Here is an 18,958-nt window from a genome sequence, read left to right on the forward strand (position 1 = left end):
CTGCTTGGCATCATCAGAGCCCAGTTCTCCCACCAGAGAAAATACCAGATTTCCAAACACACCAGAAAAGCAATAATTAGATTTAAAATCACATTTTATGACAATGATGGAGGACTTTAAGAAAGACATAAATAACTCCCTTAAATAAATGCAGGACAACACAAGTAAACAGGTAGAAGCCCTTAAAGAGGAAACACAAAAATCCCTGAAAGAATTACAGGAAAACACAACCAAACAGGTGAAGGAATTGAACAAAACCATCCAGGATTCAAAAATGGAAATAGAAACAATAAAGAAAGAACAAAGGGAGACAACCCTGGAGATAGAAAACCTAAGGAAGAGATCAGAAGTCATAGATGCAAGCATCACCAACAGAATATAAGAGATAGAAGAGAATCTCAGGGACAGAAGATAACATAGAAAACATCGACACAACTGTCAAGAAACTGTAAAATGCAAAAAGCTCCTAGCCCAAAACATACAGGAAATCCAGGACAAAATGAGAAGATCAAACCTAAGGATAAAAGGTATAGAAGAGAGTGAAGACTCCCAAATTAAAGTGCCAGTAAATATCTTTAACAAAATCATAGAAGAAAATTTCCCTAACCTAAAGAAAGAGATGCTCATAAACATACAAGAAGCCTACAGAACTCCAAATAGATTGGATCAGAAAAGAAATTCCTCCCGTCACATAATAGTCAAAACACCAAATGCACAAAACAAAGAAAGAATATTAAAGCAGTAAGGGAAAAAGGTTAAGTAACATATAAAGGCAGACCTATCAGAATTACACCAGACTTCTCACCAGAGACTATGAAAGCCAGAAGATCCTGGACAGATGTCATACAGACCCTAAAAGAACACAAATGCCAGCCTAGGCTACTGTATCCAGCAAAACTCTCAATTAACATTGGGAGAAAGCAAGATATTCCATGACAAAACCAAATTTACACAATATCTTTCTACAAATCCAGCAAATTATAGGATACAAATTATAGGATAATAAATGGCAAAGCCCAACACAAGGAGGCAAAGCTACACCCTAGAAAAAGCAAGAAACTAATCGTTTTGCAACAAAACCAAAAGAAGAGAAGCACACAAACATAATCCCACCTCCAAATACGAAAATAACAGGAAGCAACAATCACTATTCCTTAATATCTCTCAACATCAATGGACTTAATTCCCCAATAAAAAGACACAGATAACAGACTGGATACATAAAGAGGACCCAGCATTTTGCTGCATGCAGGAAACACACATCAGAGACAAAGACAGACACTACCTCAGAGTAAATGGCTGGAAAACAACTTTCCAAGCAAATGGCCCAAAGAAACAAGCTGGAGTTGCCATTCTAATATCGAATAAAATTGACTTTCAACCAAAAGTTATTAAAAAAGATAAGGAAGGACACTTCATATTCATCAAAGGAAAAATCCACCAAGATGAACTCTCAATCCTAAATATCTATGCTCCAAATGCAAGGGCACCTACATACATAAAAGAAACCTTACTAAAGCTCAAAACACACATTGCACCTCACACTATAATAGTAGGAGATTTCAACACCCCACTCTCATCAATGGACAGATCATGGAAACAGAAATTAAACAGAGACACAGAGAAACTAACAGAAGTTATGAACCGAATGGATTTAACAGATATCTATAGAACATGTCATCCTAAAACAAAAGGATTTACCTTCCTCTCAGTACCTCGTGATACCTTCTCCAAAATTGACCAAAATTTATAGGATAATTTGTATCCTATAAATTGGTCACAAAACAGGCCTCAACAGATACAGGAAGATAGAAATAATCCCATGCATCCTCTCACATCACCACGGACTAAGGCTAGTCTTCAACAACAACGACGACGACAGAAAGCCCACATATACATGGAAGTTGAACAACTCTCTACTCAATGACAACTTAGTCAAGGAAGAAATAAGGAAAGAAATTAAAGACTTCTTAGAATTTAATGAAAATGAAGGCACAACATACCCTTATAGAAGAAGGGGAGGAAATGGGGGAAGGGACTAATATATACGGGAAACTGGGAAAGGGAATAATATTTGAAATGTATATAAAGAAATATCCAATTAAACAAAGGAAAAAGCTTAAAATGGTAAAAATATATCATTTATTATTACATATACTACATGATACATATATTTATTATATAATATATATTGTTTTGAAATAAAGTTGTGAATTTATATCAGTAAATTTTGATCTACATACCTATACCTATGTGCTCAGGATTGTTTAAGAAATACAAAGGCATCTGTGGTGAAGAAAAGTTTAAAGCCCTGATCCAGATGACTCAAATTTCCTCATAGCCCTATGGGGTTAGATACTGGAAGCCTCCTGCAAAAGTTCACAAACCTGCACAGAGATGAAACGGTGTGGAGATCTTCACAGAGATTAGCTCTCTAATCTAATACTGTCAAGATGTTCTTCTTTCCCTTTTTTTCTTGATACTGATTCATCAGATGAGGGAGTCTTACAACACCCTTGGAAGCCTCCAGCACACTGAGACTAGGTAGGAAGGGTGCTGTTGCAATAAATAATAATAATAATGATAATAATAACAATAACAACAACAACAATAATAATAATAATAATCACCCCCTCATGCTAGAGCTGCACAGTTGGACCACATGGCACTGTCAGGTATTTCCACCTCGGCAGACTCTTTGACCCAGAGCTCTCAAAACCTCTCTACCTGACTCTCAGATTCTACTCTCTGGCCCTAGGAGCAGTCTCTCTGCCTCCATGGCTAGCCTCCATTCAGTGGCTGCCCATCTCGCGGCTCTCTGCTCATATTCCCTGCATCTGGCCCAGCGGATACAGTCACAATTCCCAGCAATCCAACCAAATCAAAACTCTTGAAGCTTGTAATTTATCAATTAGATTTATATCAGTAAATTCTCACTCCACAAAAATGACCACACAATAAACTGATAGCCAATTAATATTGATATAAACTGCGCACCTAGATGAGACAAATTGTCCTGTAATTACCCACCCCTTATAAGATTTTCATAGCTACCTGTGGCTATTTAAAGCCACACGGGGGTGGGTCATCTTTCTCCTCCTCCCTCTTCATTTCTTCTCTTCTCTATTTCTCCTGCCTTTCGAAAACTCTGCCCCCGCCTTTCCTTTTCACTGCCCAGTCACAGGTTTTACCTTTTCATGTGCCTGCCCTCACCTGCATCCACAGGGTGCAGTGAAGGAAATTATGGAAAATCTGAGATTTGGTGCTTTGATGACAGCGACACCCAATAACATACATTATTTACACTTTTACATTATAGTGATTCTCAGACACAATTTCATGTGATTTCATTGCGTAAGTTATGGAAAGTCATGGGCCCTTCCTGTAAGGTAAACATTAGGTTGCTGTTCAGCCTAGCTGCTTTCTATAAGACAAAGTAGAGGTTGCCTAGGCTACTCGCTCGACCCCATCTGTCAGGGGATGTAGCGTCTGAGGGATCTGACAGCAAGGTAAGGATCGGGAAAGTCTGTACAGGACAAGGGACTACAAACTGGGTCCTCTAAACAAGAAGTTCAGCAAGATGAAACTCTGAGGAGGGAAAAATTCTAGCGCAGGGAAGTGGAGGCTTGAGATCATCCATCGTTCAATACAGAAACATAATCGTTACAGAGTCCCAGGCTATTAAGGACAACCTTGTTGAGTCTCTTAAATAAAAAGAAAGTAACGATGTAAGAGACAGGAGGAGAAAAATTATTTAAGTTGTGTCACCAAAGACTTAACTGGTATTTTGAGAAAAACGCCGAGTACAGCTCATTATTTAACAAAGGTTTGGAAGGTCTCATTTTTCAAAGCATTATATAGATAGGGGCGCATCTGCAGTCAGGAGAAATAGGTGGTTATTCCAGCTTTTAATTTCAAATATTATTTTGTATATTATTCATACTGCTTACATGCATGCAAATTAAAGAATCATTGTTTTCTAGCGCGGTAACCCATGCTTGTTATCCCAGCACGCGGAGGACTAATGGGAGAGAACATTCATGACTCGGAAAGCAGTTTGTACCACGGAGAAGTTCCAGGCCATGCTAGGCTCCAAGAACCTGTATTTCAAGAACAATGGTAGAGCATGGAGACATCTCAATGGATGAAGTGCCGATTATACGAGCATGAGGAGCCGAGTTCAGATCCCCAACATCCATATAAGGAGGCAAGAGGAGAAGTGAAGGTCTGTGACCCCAGTACTGGAAGCGGAGATGAACGGCAAGCTCCGGGTCAATCTCCGGGTCAAGCTTCGGGTCAAGCTCCGGGTCAAGCTCCGGGTCAAGCTCCGGGTCAAGCTCCGGGTCAAGGCAGTGCCTTCTGGTTACTCAGACTAGCTAAGAAGGCGGCTCAAGGCACACAGAGAGTCAATGAAAGCATATGGTAGAGAACTGCAAAGGAAGACAGGTGACACTGGCCTTTCAGCTCATGGACACACACACGGGCAAGTTTACCAGCACACACGGGTGCACACGCATGCCGTGTTTTTATGGGAAATCAGATTTTCAGTAAGAGAAAAAAATGGAAGTTTGTCAGTGGTTCATTGCTAAATCGTAAAGTCTCCAAATGCAGGACCAAGAGCTCACATGGGGTCTCGAGCCCCTTCAAGCTCTTTCAGTTTTTTCTAAGATTCCTTCAACGGGGGTCCCGTTCTCAGTTCAGTGGTTTGTTGCTGGCATTCGCCTCTGTATTGGCTGTATTCTGGCTGTGTCTCTTAGGAGCGATCTACATCCGGTTCCTGTCAGCCTGCACTTCTTTGCTTCATCCATCTTGTCTAATTGGGTGGCTGTATATGTATGGGCCACATGTGGGCCAGGCTCTGAATGGGTGTTCCTTCTGTGTCTGTTTTAATCTTTGCCTCTCTATTCCCTCCCAAGGGTATTCTTGTTCCCCTTTTAAAGAAGGAGTGAAGCATTCGCATTTTGGTCATCCTTCTTGAGTTTCATGTGTTCTAGGCATCTAGGGCAATTCCAGCATTTGGAATTTGTAATAGTCACTTATCAATGAGTGCATACCATGTGTGTTTTTCTGTGATTGGGTTACCTCACTCAGGATGATATTTTCCAGTTCCATCCATTTGCCTATGAATTTCATAAAGCCATTGTTTTTGATAGCTGAGTAATATTCCATTGTGTAGATGTACCACATTTTCTGTATCCATTCCTCTGTTGAAGGGCATCCTCATAGGTAGCAATGAACAGCCTAGTAAGAGTACCCCTGGAAGGGGAAGCCCTTGGTCCTGCTAAGACTGAACCCCCAGTGAAGGTGATTGTTGGGGGGAAGGCGGTAATGGGGGGAGGGTGGGGAAGGGAACGCCCATATAGATGTGAGAAGAAAAAGAAAAAGAAACAGAAAACCTTTTGTAAAATAGAACACTAAGTCTCTGTGCTGTGAAATATCAGAAAGACTTCCCTAAGCAGCATCATGTATTACCTTAAATATGTATATATATATATACATATATATTATATATATTATATATTATATATATGTAAATATACATACAGCAGAATAAATACATATGCTACTCAATAGTTGATATTTTCTTTTTTGTTTATTTTTGTTTGTTTTCTGAGACATGGTGTTACTTTATAGCAAAAGATGTCCCTGACCTAGATTTCACAGCAATCCTACCTCAGCTTGGTGTTAAGGCACGAGTTGCCACATCTAACAATAATGTACTTTTATTCAGAGATTCAAAGTATTTTTGATGTAATACTGGACCTCTGGATCCATAGCTAAAATGTCTGCTCTTAGATACCTGGTTAAGCTGCTCAGTGGGTGGCCAGTTTAAGAGACTTTAGAAGTGAAGATCACACATTTAAATTTCACCCATTAAAAATTGTCTAAAACACACGTTAGTACATTTATTAGTATTAATGAGAAACATGTTTCTAAGTACAAATTGGGCATTTATTGTTTTCTAAGAACTGGATATGGAAGAATCAAAAAACAGATCAAATCAGTGTTTTTCTTCTCTCCAGTAGCATTCTTGTAAAGTAAAAGCATTTGACAAAACGTCTGGGAAACCCACACGTGGCACTAAGCCAGGGAGGATGTTCTCACCGTCTCACAACGATTTTGTAAGACACCAAGCTTCTTAAATCCACACGCAAAGTCTTCCTGAGAGTCCGATTATGAAATGCAGTCAGTGTTGGTGAAATTAGAACAGAGCTCAAGAATGCGATGTGGTCACTTTTGGAACCAGTAAATATTAATTTTTGTATGTAATAAGATACCTTAAAATTGAGAGTTATTTTTAGTCATAAAATGTAGAATAGTTACACTGCTTTATGGGTTTAGATAATGCTAAGCAATTGATATTATATTACCATGTTACATGTTAAACTTATAAGTAATGAACACTTTTCTTCCAAATGAAATTTTTGGAAATAATTTTTAAATTGTATAATTTTGACACATGTCCAATGGATTAGTGAGTAGTGGATATAAGTATCTTTCATAAGACAGTCAGACTATGAGTCAAAGTATTTTTTCGAAATGAACAACTTTGTTCTAGTTTTACTGATATTCTTATGATGTTTGTATATATATAATCAAGTCCAATGAGAGATGTGTTATTCTTGGGAACCTTGCCAAGCTGAATTACATTGCTGTCACCTAATGTTTTGGAAAAATACCAAAAGTCAAAACTCTGTAACATTCTCCAATGTTATTTTTGTATAACCATACAGTGGTCTGAAGAGCTAATAAAATTTGCTTAGATATGTGTGCCTTCTGCATGAAAATGTTCCTAGTAAATACTCTTATTTTTGAGATTTCCATAACTTCTATAGATTTTTAATAAAGCTGTAAGCTTCATGTGTTACTTACAGGCTACAATCAGTAAATATCTGTTATTTTAATTAATTTAGATCATGCATTGTAGAACATTTAATATTGCAACCGTTTAAGGTATCAGCTGAGCTAAACCCAATGTTTTGTATGGAGATAAATTGAGGCCCAGGGAGACAATTTTATTGGCTCCAAACATTCAGCCAGTTAATAATGATACAGCTAAGATATGAAACCAGTGAATATGAAATGTTTACTCACTTACCTTCTTTCCCCCACCACACACAGTCTCATTTCATGTTTTATTGTGAGTTACACAGTGTTTTAAAAATTGTTTTGTGTTGATATCTTGTTTGAATAAAAATGTAACCTCCTTCTGAACTGTCCCTTATAGGGTGTCATAATGCTCACTGTTCAGAACATGTAACTGAGATACTCCCATTCAGTCACATCGCCCTTCATCTGTTGCTTTAGTAGCTGCCTCAGTTTCTCCCCTCCCCTCTAGATCCACCCCCTTTCTGTCTCTCATTAGAAAAGAACAGGCTTCTAGGAGATAACAACCGAACATGACAAAATGAAATATAATAAAATAAAGCAAAACCATCACACTGGAGCTGGACAAGGCAACGTAACAGAAGGCCAAGATCCCCAAGAGAAGGCACATGAACCAGAGACCCACCCAGTCGCACGCTCAGGAGTGTGTGACTCAAAATTGCTAAGATGAACGCTATAATATTGATTCAAAAGGCGTTGTCCTCACGTTGAAATAACTTTCTTTTCTGGTCCAATCCATTTTGGTATTCTGTAAACTTCTTACCTTTGAAGGCATCATCTTCTTTAGCTTAGGACAATTTTTTTTTCTGTAATTTTGCTGCAAGTATTTTCTGTGCCTGTGAGCTAGGGTTAGTCTCCTTTCTCCATTCCTACTACTCTTAGGTTTGGCTTTCTCATACTGTTCCGGATCTCCTGGATGTTTCGTGACAGGAGCTTTATTTTTGCCTCTGACCGTTCTACCCATTGTATCTTCAATGCTTGAGATTCTCCCTTCCATCTCTTGTATTCTTTTGGTGAAGCTTGCCTCTGTAGTTCTTGCTCAAATCCCTAAATTTTTTATTCTGAGAATTCTTTTAGTTAGTATTGTCTTTATTGATTCTATTTCCGTTTTGGGTCCTGGAGAGTTTTATTTGTTTCCTTCCACTGTTTTTTGTGAATCAAAGTACGTGAAGAGAGAGCTTCAGTTCTTACTAAGACATACCCTTCACAGTCCAGTGATTGCCAACTGTGGCAAGCCATTGACAATTCATTTGCATATAACTGACGACTTCCATCAGGGAGTTGGCTCCAAAACACGATGGACACTTAGAGCACATCCAATATTTCTTCTTCTTTGATGAGCGCCAAGTGCCAATTTGTACATACAATCTGACAGTTGAAAAGTGAAGGCTTCTCTCCCTGACCTTACACTGTCTTCCACAGTTTGAAGTGACATGTTATCATTGGACTTAATGTAGGCCTACACTTCTGAAAGACATTCAGCAACCCCACTGTAGTTTGTTGTAAAAGAAGGAGACAGAGATAACAGTGATGACTTTTTAAAAGTACTTCATTACTCAATGTTATATTCATAACTAAATTTCATTTTATTTTTATAAAGTACCTTTGACATGATTTTATATTAATTACCTCCTGAGATATGATTGTCGTCCATTTATTGAAAAGATAATATCACACTGGAAGAGCTTCTTTTTCAGGTCCATAAGAAACTTTTAACTATAACTGCATATTGTCCTCCCAATATTTAGGAGTAACAGTGGTGCATTTTTACATTTTTCTTGTATGTTTGATTGTGCATTCCTGTTTTTAGCACATGAATAACAAAAAAAACCCTTTCTCACTAAAGTGATTTTCATTGCAACTGTTAGTAAGAAGACTACGTTTAATTTCATTTCCTACATAAGCTATATTTTAGTCAGGCATCAGTGTTTTCATCCTTGTTGGATGTAAGATCTAAACTTTTCTGGTTAGACTGCCTCATGGCTTCTATATCATCTTGGCTCTAGTTTTAGTGAGGCATAGACTTGCGTAGTTCCTCTCCAGACTTCCATGTGCATTCCCATGGTAAACTACCTTATGTAAGTGGCCTGAGGGAACAAGGGGGGATATTAAAGTAATAATAGATCAATGTTAAGCACTTTGAGAACCCAGGATGCCTGCCAGAGGTTATCCCTCGGATATGTGTCTGTGTTGCATATTAGACTCCGCTCCCCTACGGCCGCACCCACCTTCCTGACCTTACACTCCCGTTCATGAAGTTGAGTGTGACTCTAAGAATAGACATATGAATAAAACTAAATTCAGATTCTTAAAGAACTGATGGCGTAGCCACTGCACTTCAAATTCTTGTAGCACAAAGGCCAAATGACTCGTGTGTAGAGCATGTTGGAGGTCTGTTCTTCCCTTTGGAATGAGCAATGTGGTCAAGGAGAGAAACAAACAAACAAACAAACAAAAAAGTGGTCTGTGATCTAGACACGTTTTCAGAAACAATTCAAAAGACTTAAGTGATGAGACACATTCTGACAGACTATTTGAAATGTGTTGTTTCAGCAAAATACCACACCGATACAATTTTGAAAGAGTAAAAATGGAAGCTAAGAATTCTCAAGTTTGTAACCTTCATTAGCAGCGGAGCAAAATAGATTTCAGTCCAATGAGAATTAATAAGTGACACTGCACAGCTTCACGTCATCATGATTAGCAGATGTTTAATGAGGACGATAAAGACCGCTCATCCAAACTTACTTAGAAATGAGGAACTAACTTGTCAACAGCCCCTTTCGCATATGCAAAGATTCCTCCTTTTATCCTGTTGATAGCAAGTCATTCTGCGTTCATTACTAATATGCTTTTCTGAGGAGGTAAGTTCAACTATTAAATGAAGCACTGTGTTGAAAATTTTATTCCAGTTCTCATGATTTATAAAATTGTCTCATTTTTCTTTCTCTTATGGATCTAGCCACCAACTTCCCAACAGTCCGGATGTTAGCTCTCTTGAGTATTGGATGTCCAGTCACTATAATACAAAATATAGGATTACATTAAGGATGTCAAATCAATTCATACAATGGAAATACATTATGTTTTTGAAATATTAATATATCATATGAAATTAATTTTGGTTGTGCTACAACATGCCAAAAGAATGAATTGGGCACATTTCTCTCATTTCTATTGTATCACCTTATAGATCTTGTCAACTGATTCTCCAACTGTTATTGGACTGAAGAGTTGAGAGAAGGTGCTGGAGAGATGAGTCAATGGTTAAGAGCATTGCTGCTCTTCCAGAGGATCTCAATTCATTTCCCAGCACTGATGTCAGGTGACTCCCTATGAGTGGTAACTCCAGCTCCCAGGAAACCACTACCTTCCTTTGGTCTCTCTAGGGACTCTCACACATGTGGCCTATACTCACACATACAGACATGAAGATAAATAAAATTGAACCCTTTAGTAAGGGTTGAGAGAAATTATATCAGGAAATAAATTTCATTGACATATAGAATACTTGAAATAAATGAGATACACTTTGTTCAATCACAAGAACAAACATATTAAAACTGATAGCATAATATTCATGCAGATACTTAATGTAAGTCACTAATGTATAGCGTGCCTGTATTTGGCTCATATTTATCTGTGCAGTTATTCTGAAAGCTATGAGTCATATATTTACTAAAGCCACCATTATACATAGCAACAATTCAGAGATAGGCTTACATAGCCCAACTGCTCAAGCACTACAGTTGTTAAACAAAAACACAAGCAACTGCCAGAAAACTTGTCATATTGTTGCTGACATTAGCCAAAGGCCCAGCCTTACACAAGCAAAACTAAATTAAGTGGTGAGAGCAAAGTATCTGAACAGGTACAGCTGGAAGAATACTCAAGTAGACCATGGGTAAGGACAGACGGTCAGTGCCACTGACCATCGGAGTGGTCTATCTCTAGTTCTACATGAAGGTACTTGGTAGTACCTTCTGGATGGTTTCTCTGTGTTTTGGATAGGTTTTCTAGTCCCTTATTCAGCTTCTCTTCCCATGCATAGGGAGATCTTGTGTACTGCATTATGGGAGGAAGGCTTCGGTGGGAAAATGAAAAGAGGCAAAAGGCCATTCCCCTATATGATGTTGGAGCAGACAAACACATCAATGATCCAACAGAGTGACAGCGGTATAAAGACAGGAAAGGGGCTTCTTCCGTCACTGTGTTGGCTTTATTCCACGTGACTCACCAGAACATGACGTTAGTGGGTGAGAATGACAGTGGGGGCACTAACAAATCTTCACCAGGCTCCTTAAGCTTCAGCAGGGCATCACGAGACGGGGGTTGGGTGGGTGAGTACCAAGTACCGAGAACTTGGAGTTCTGTGCTGCAGTCTAGAGTGATGCACTCGTGAGCAAGTGTGAACTAAGATATTTAAGAGAATCTGTAACCATCACTGAAGTTATGGGGATGGCTTCTGACAGACCACACACACACTCCTGCATACGGACATTCACTTGCAGATATGTGTGCACTCATGGTTGTGTGGGATTGTGAAATATTAAAACTTCGTCTCTCACTTACCATCACCTCTAGTTTCAGATGCTGCTACTTAGAGGGCAAGAGTGACTTCCTAAGAATAACTGAATAGAAAGCACCTCATTTCTGGTTACCAAGTTTTAAAAAAACAAATCAGTAGCAGTTAATAAATACATTCATCTTGAGGTTTTAAATGTGCAAAACTGAAAAACATATAGACGCTTAATAAACCGTAACTCATCCTTTGAAAAAGGATGTGAATCCTTTTCCTTCATCCATCTGTGAATCCATACATACACTTCCTTCAGGCAGAAAAATCCAAGAACAAAGACACGCACATTTCAAGAGGTTATAAAAGACAAAGAAAAGACTTATAAAAGCAAGCTTCCCACTTGGAAGGGTATAGCTTCCTGCAGCATGAGTGGCATTTAGGGATCTAGGAAGTGGGAGTCTGGAGGACTTGGCACGTGGGCCATATGGTAAGAAGACCCTGTGATGAGGTGAGAACTCTGTCCAACTGCATGAAAGTGAGAACTGAAGAGCAGAGTAATGGAGAAAAAAGAGAACCATGTTAGGCTGTGAGCATAGCCCAAGGCTCCCTTCCCTGGCTCCTTGGCCTGGGGAAAGAAAAGGGAAGACCACAAAGATATGAAGTGTGTCCATATCACTAGGATGGTCGAAGACTAGGGAAGTTTGGTTGCAGACTTCTTAGAAAAGCCAGGCTGAGGGCTGAATACAGCCAGGCTTCTGCAGTCTTACATAAAAAACTGATCCCCACAGGGTAAGAGGAAGTCTAATAAGGCTGTGAAATCTCTGAAGGGAGCCTAGGCATTCTGAGAGGACTAGCTGACCAGACCTGACCCCAGTTTGCAAAAAGTAAAAACAGAGTTGGAAGTGCTCAACTCCAGGGGCCTTGGCAAATATCACAGTGATGTCACTGAAAGGCTGCAGGGTCCAGGTAACACAGGTTACAGGATAGAGTAGGTTAGCACCAGGAATGTTAGAATGCAGAATCACTCAATAGATGAGAGGAAATGAGGGAGCAGGCCTCTAACGAAGGACTGTCAGCAAAGAGGCCCTAACAATCATGTGTTAGTAACAGGGGCAACATACAAGCACAAAAGCTGACGAGATGGTGAGATAAAGAGAAAAAAACAATTACCAACAAGAAAACGTACTCTACACTCATGACCTCTTCATACTTAAGACATGAAAATTAAACTCATAGTGAAAGCAAATTCAAGGATATGGACGGAAAGACACTGCAGAGGAGTTTGAAGGAAAACTGGAGGCAGAGATAAAATGTGGATGGATTACAGATACATTGACAGAGGGGGAAGACGGGAGAATGGGAGAGGAGAGAAAGAGGAAAGGGGGAACCAACTGACTGACTTTATTTTGGCAATAAGCAGATCTGGGCCCAGATCTTAGCTTTGAAATATCATTCACAATAAAACAGCCTATGGTTCTTAGAGAAATGGACCATTCAAAGGTAACACCACATGAGCCTGCAGAGAGGGGTGTTGCCAGAAAGTAAGGAAATGGTCAAACTCCAGAAATAAAGCATTGTGAGAAAATACAGGAGCCTTGCTTTAAAAGAACACACCTAAGTCAATACAATTAATGTATAATGATATTAATTTAAAAATTGATAGAATGGGACCATTGCACAATATTTCTTAAAAACGTGTGATGTCGTCCATCTCTGGAAGGAAAATAGTATCACTAACCCATCTGTTCCCCAAATTGAAATGAAAAGTGTAGTTCATTTATATTTATTTTTAAAAATGTATTTATGTGCTGGAATGTATGTCTAACAGGATGCACATGTGAAGGTCAGAGGGTGGCTCGCAGAATAGTTCCCTGTGTCTATCATGTGGGTCCCAAGAAGTCACTTCCCTCTGCCCACCGTATGGGTCCTAAGAACTAAACTCCGTGTTTCAGGATTGACAAGTTCCTTTGGCAACGGAGCCATCTTGCAGGGCCTGCTTTGCGATTCCAAAACATTAACTGCAGAAAGAGCATCGTCCATCTTTAGAGGAGTGAGGTCTGGTTAAGCGCTTTGTCACCCGAGTGATCCACATTAATGACATCATCTATAAGTCACACTGACAGCAGGTTCTAATGCTTTAACCATGTTATGTTGTCCCTGTGTCTATTTTTTCCAACCTCATTTAGTTTACTGTCTTCTGTAATAACATAGAGAAGTTTATTTCCTGAAAGAAATATGTAATATCAAAAGAAGTAATATCAAAGAAATCAAATAGATGTCCGAAGATACATTAAAAAAATGGCTTGAAGCTGACTGAAATAGGTGCAGATACCCCCAGCCAAACATTGGACAGAGGTCGGGGACGCTTACAGAAAAGTTGGGGGAAGGATTGACGGCCACGAAGGGGCTAGGAACTCCACAGGAAGACCAAAAGAGCCAACCAACCTGGACCTCTGGGAGCTCTACAGGACTGAGCCACCAAACAAAGAGCGTACAGGAGCTGAACCTAGGCCCCCTGCCCACATGTAGCAGATGTTCCCACTAATTGCTTTTTATTTAGACTGGTTAAATCATATCAATTGCTTTCCATAGTAATTGGTAATATGTGCTGATTAAATGTGTTAACATAGCAGACCATGCAGCACAAATATGGTATTCTTATATTCCCATAGCAGTATGCCACTGCCTTAGCATATCCTTTACTAGAAACCTGATTCTAAACTTTTCTCCATTCAATGCTTTTTACTATGAAGGCAAATAATTTCTAACCAATTTCAGGTTGGTAAAATCTTTCTTGGACTCTTCAGGCCTAATTATAAGCAATAACCTCTCTGAGAGCTCCCGGGCAAGATTTATGCAAGCAACCTGTCATTCCCATGAACTGGACCTTGCTCTCTGTCATGGCTGAGAAGAGAAGCTCTGAGCAAGGACTCTGAGAGGTGAGGATACCGGAGTGGCTTCAAAGCTCGCAATTTCAAATTTTTCAGGATGTCTTCTTTTGAAGCTTAAAGAGGATGAAAAAGGAAAATACAAGGCAAAAACAGCGAAGACTTCAGGATCATTCTAAAGGATCGATTTCTCTGCTCTCAGGCCATGCGATGTTCCTTATCTAATCACCCGTTGATGATCACTGAAATTGATTCTTACGTGCAAACGAGTTTACCATAATCTACTCTGATTAGTTTTCAAGATACAGACCAACCTAAATCCAAGGTGTACAAACTTCCCTTTTATTAATCCCTCTTGGATACGTTATTTAGGTATATCTGTGGGTATAAAAGCTTCCAGCTCAATCTCCCAATTGTCATTGTCACATTTTTCCATTTTACAAGAATATTGAATAAGAGACTCGACCTGGCAGAATAGCTCACATTTCTTTCTTCCAGACTTTGAAGTTAATCATTGAAAGTTTCCAAGTAAACACTTGTGCCAGAATGTTACACAACCTCTTTAAAACACGACCTTCATTGAAAGACAACTTGAAAAGGTACATTCGTAGGATAAACACACTCACAGTTGTAAATTCTTCCTATGTATTATTCTGTTAACACACACTAGCTAATGAGCAGCCAGTTCCTATCACCAAAATGTTCTGCAGTCTTGACTCTTATCCCACACCCGAGAAAGTCACTGAAAGTAACATTAACTCTGCGGACAGCCCTCTGATGTGCAAAACATAAAAACCAAGACTGATCAAGAAGACCCAGGCTGGCTCTCAGTGAGCTTGGTCTGGACAGGAGAATTTGCACATCGTTACCAGCGAGTTCTTCCCTTAGCAGGTGCTCTCTTCCAGAGGCAGAAGCATGGCTTAGGTGCTTCTCCATCCTGAGCGCCTTCCTACCTCTCAATCTTTATTGTTTGACTTCAGACAGACAAACGTTCGAGAGCAGAGGGAAAATCAGTCATTTGTCTTCCTTTCTCAAAGATGCACAGAACGGAATGGACCAACCACGGCAACAATCTGTTGGCGTGTGACTCCACCTTGAAACACAATGCCCATGTTTTCAGCTCAGCTTTGAGTCTGATATTGAAGGCTAGATTTTGGTATTTCTAAGAGTGACCATCCTTGAATTTTAGCAGCATATTCCACTCCCATGTACCGTCCCCCTGCACCCCTGTATAAGTCTGACGAATTACTCAAGCCTTCAGAACATTATTGCAATTAGTCTGAGCCTGCAAACAGTTAAGGGCGGTGTCAACACAAGTGTCAACTACAAGCTCTACTGTAGACATATTCTTAGAAGTCCATATTTATTTGACTTGGACATTATCTGAACAAAAGAATCTTACCTTTCAGTGTGGGTTCAAAGATGGTTATTTGGTTATTTAAATAGTATTCGTTTAGATCTATTCAGTTTAGTGCATTTATTATAATTCGGTACTGTACATGTTTGCTTCTATTTCTGGCATAGCTTGTCTTGGGCAGAGCATTTTGAAACAAAACTGCCAATTATTTCAAAATTTAGGACACTGCGACTGAGCATTATGACATGTTCCAGAGCCACCAACCTCAGTGGTGTTGATGGTCCTCGGAGTGGGTGGTTAGTTTTGATTCCTGACAGCCTGAAATCACCTGGGAAGGGTGTCTCAGTGCGAATCGTCTACATTAGCTTGGCCCATAAGCAGACCTATAAGGATTTTCTCAATATGGCCGTCTAGCTGAGGTGGGAAGATCTACCCTGGATGCATATCGCACCATTTCAGGTCTGGACAGAATGAAGGAGGACAGAAAACTGAGTGACACCTGGTCATACACTCATTCTCCCAGCTTCCCTTCCTTTCGACAGTGTGGATGCGACATGACCGCCTTGTCCCAAGTTCCTGCAGCTCTAACCTGGCACTATGAGCTAGAAAAAGAAAATGCTTCTATCCGCTAAGCTGCTTTTGTCTTGGTATATTGTGCACCATCAGAAACAAAACTAAGATACCATTCTCTTACCAGGAAAGAAAAGGAGAAATGTGCTTTTGTCTCAAGAATAGGGAATTTTCAACCCTGAATTGTCAAGTTAAATAAAAGGATATTCGTGGCCATAATTCTCACAATGTACCCAAATATACACTAGAGATCCATCTGATGTCTTTTGGCATAGTATAAGCTAATGATGAACAATACTAATTTTTACTCAGTTCTAAGTTAATGATAAACTTATACATATATGTGCTAAAAGTCATTTTAAAGTAATCTTAATGCTCCTTTCTCTTACATTTCTTTGATACTCTCTTTGAAACATTCTCCACTGATTTCTTACTCCCCAGGGCTTCACAAAGTCCATGAAAACTATTTTCCTCCAGTTCATCCACCTATGCCTTCTCTCCTCCAAACACCAAGGATATATATATGCTTCACTGCTGGATTTTTTCCTATTCTTCAAAGCTATTGAAAATATAAACACCCTGAACCTCCTTTACCTGACACTTCTTAGACCTAAGTTTCTGGAAAGACATTTTTCTTCTTCTTTCATGATTAACTTTTAGGCACACATCAGTTTCCTCCCACCTCCTTGAATTCTAGAGAGAAAAAAAATAGCAACTTTCTAACTACTCATGCTTGGCAATTTCATTGTATACAAAATGAAACTCAGATTTAGAAGGACAACTTCACGACAGGAGCTACAACGGACAATCAAATTATTGGATATTAGTTATATCTTCAGATAAATGTTTTGACTATTTCAAAATTTGGTAATGTTTCGTTAACTATCTGTTGAATTCACATTGTATCTTATAACCTAAAATGTTACTTGTATGTCAAATGTCCCTTCAATATTGTTATGTATTCCAGTCATGATCAGAAATCAACTGACAATGACTTGGTTATATAAATTGTGTCATTGCTTCCTGGTAGAAGTTGTAGCTTTTAGAGATAGCAGTGCTGTTGGATATAAGTTTTGCTTCTGAGAATATTTCAGTTTTCTGTGGCTCCAAAAAGTCACGGTGAAATTTGTGAAATTAGGAAGTAGACCATCAAGAATTGATTAGATAACCAAGGCATCATTTCATGAACACGTCAATATCAGGGTAGTGAAATGGATTCCCTCTTCCCCTCCCCTCTTCTTTTCCTCTCCTCTCCACTCTCCCTCTCTTCCCCTCCCTCTCTTGCCTCTTCCTCTCTCCTCCCCTCCCCCTCCTTTTCACCACTCTGTTTCTAGGTATTCTCTTTTTAGCAAGATTTTTCTTAATCATAGCCACTAAGTTAGTCTCAGACCCATTCATTTAAAAGTATCGACACCTTCATAATGAAGAAAAAATATCCGTGCCTGTAAACCTTGTTGTTAGTGCTCAGCTGTACAGTGAAGTAAATACCAAACATATTTATACAGGATGGTTTGGGGAAGAATATAAGAAGGGTAAACAACATTTGGGAAAACCACCAGCCATTTGTTTCTTTGTACCTGACCAAAAATTCGTTCGGCTGGTATTTTTGCTACAACGTGGCGCCTACAGTCATCTGATGTTTCTGCTTCCTTCATCTTCCCTGCAGAAGGAGGAGGAAGCAGAGAGATCAAAACTCTATGCAAGTCCCCACCACAGCTAGACAAAAGAAGTCTAATGCAGAAGGTGCATGCAGGAGAAGGCTTGTTCCTATGCAAGTATTTGGAAGTGATGGTTACAGTTTTGTAAAATTAAAAATTAAAGCTAAGTGAGCTTTGAATGATAATTTTATATATTTCTGTGGGAAGAAGAGCAGGTACTTTTGCCCCCTAGTTTCTTTCCAGATCTTTTTACAAATATGAATAGATTTTCGCTACGATATCCTTGTTATTATTTCATTTTCCACGTATTTTAATTTAACTATTCATTCCTCTTTCATGTTCATGCTTCATGTTAACATTCATCAAACTCAGATTAAAAGTAGAGCATTTTCTCAAAATAAGATCAGAATTCAATGCTATAAGATTATTTTTGATGTCATCAATAATTGACTTTTAAAAAAGGAAGTTATCCTGTTTTCCCGGACATGGCCAGCATAGAAATACCTGACCATTTGGGGTTTCCAATGGCGTATTATGAAGTTTTTAAACCTGATAAAAGCATGAATGAGATCCTAGAGTGTACAGTTAGAACTTTAATTGATCGTTATTTTGCATCTCTCCATCTGTCTATTCAGAAATATCGGAAGCCCTTTATGAAGAGGAGCCAGCTACACCGATTAGAAAGAGCAGCACCTAAGAAAGTGTGTCCACCCCACCCCTATAACATTGACGTAAGTTTAGAATGTCCTCACACTCTGAAAAAGATTGTAACAACGGAAAAATGTCTCAAGTGAATCCTGGGATGATAATTTATATTTTATTATTTTCTTCAGGCTTTTCTCATGTTTTCAATAAAATGGGGTTTGCTGAGTAGCGGAGGACAAAGGGTTTTCACCAAGCATCAGAGTGATATATTAAACCCCTACAGGCCATCGCTGTGCCCTCAGTTTTTAAATAATGGGATTTTATAGAAAGACCGAATAAAGGACTCTAAAGTGACAAACTACAGAGAGATACGAGATGCAAGTGCCAAAAAAGAAAAACCAGATAGTATTCAATTATCTTCTTCTAAGGCATT

The 18,958-nt window shown here is 39.1% G+C and overlaps 1 protein-coding gene across 9 annotated transcripts in view; it reads right to left on the reverse strand.

The window, feature by feature from the left end:
- The window catches only part of Iqcm (IQ motif containing M), a 230,308-nt gene that overhangs the window by 957 nt on the left and 210,393 nt on the right, over positions 1–18,958 (reverse strand). For 6 of the 9 annotated variants that reach the window (XM_063278184.1, XM_063278180.1, XM_063278183.1 and 3 more), the window contains one exon: positions 2,388–2,556. In XM_063278184.1, the coding sequence (XP_063134254.1) occupies positions 2,435–2,556 (122 nt within the window). In that variant the 3' untranslated portion in view covers positions 2,388–2,434. Of the gene's footprint in view, positions 1–2,387; positions 2,557–9,550; positions 9,908–18,958 lie in introns of those variants that run through there. The other 3 variants (XM_063278185.1, XM_063278182.1, NM_001014271.2) reach the window with 3 other exon arrangements.

This window comes from Rattus norvegicus, chromosome 19 (genome assembly GCF_036323735.1).
Source record: "Rattus norvegicus strain BN/NHsdMcwi chromosome 19, GRCr8, whole genome shotgun sequence".
Lineage (NCBI taxonomy): Eukaryota > Metazoa > Chordata > Mammalia > Rodentia > Muridae > Rattus > Rattus norvegicus.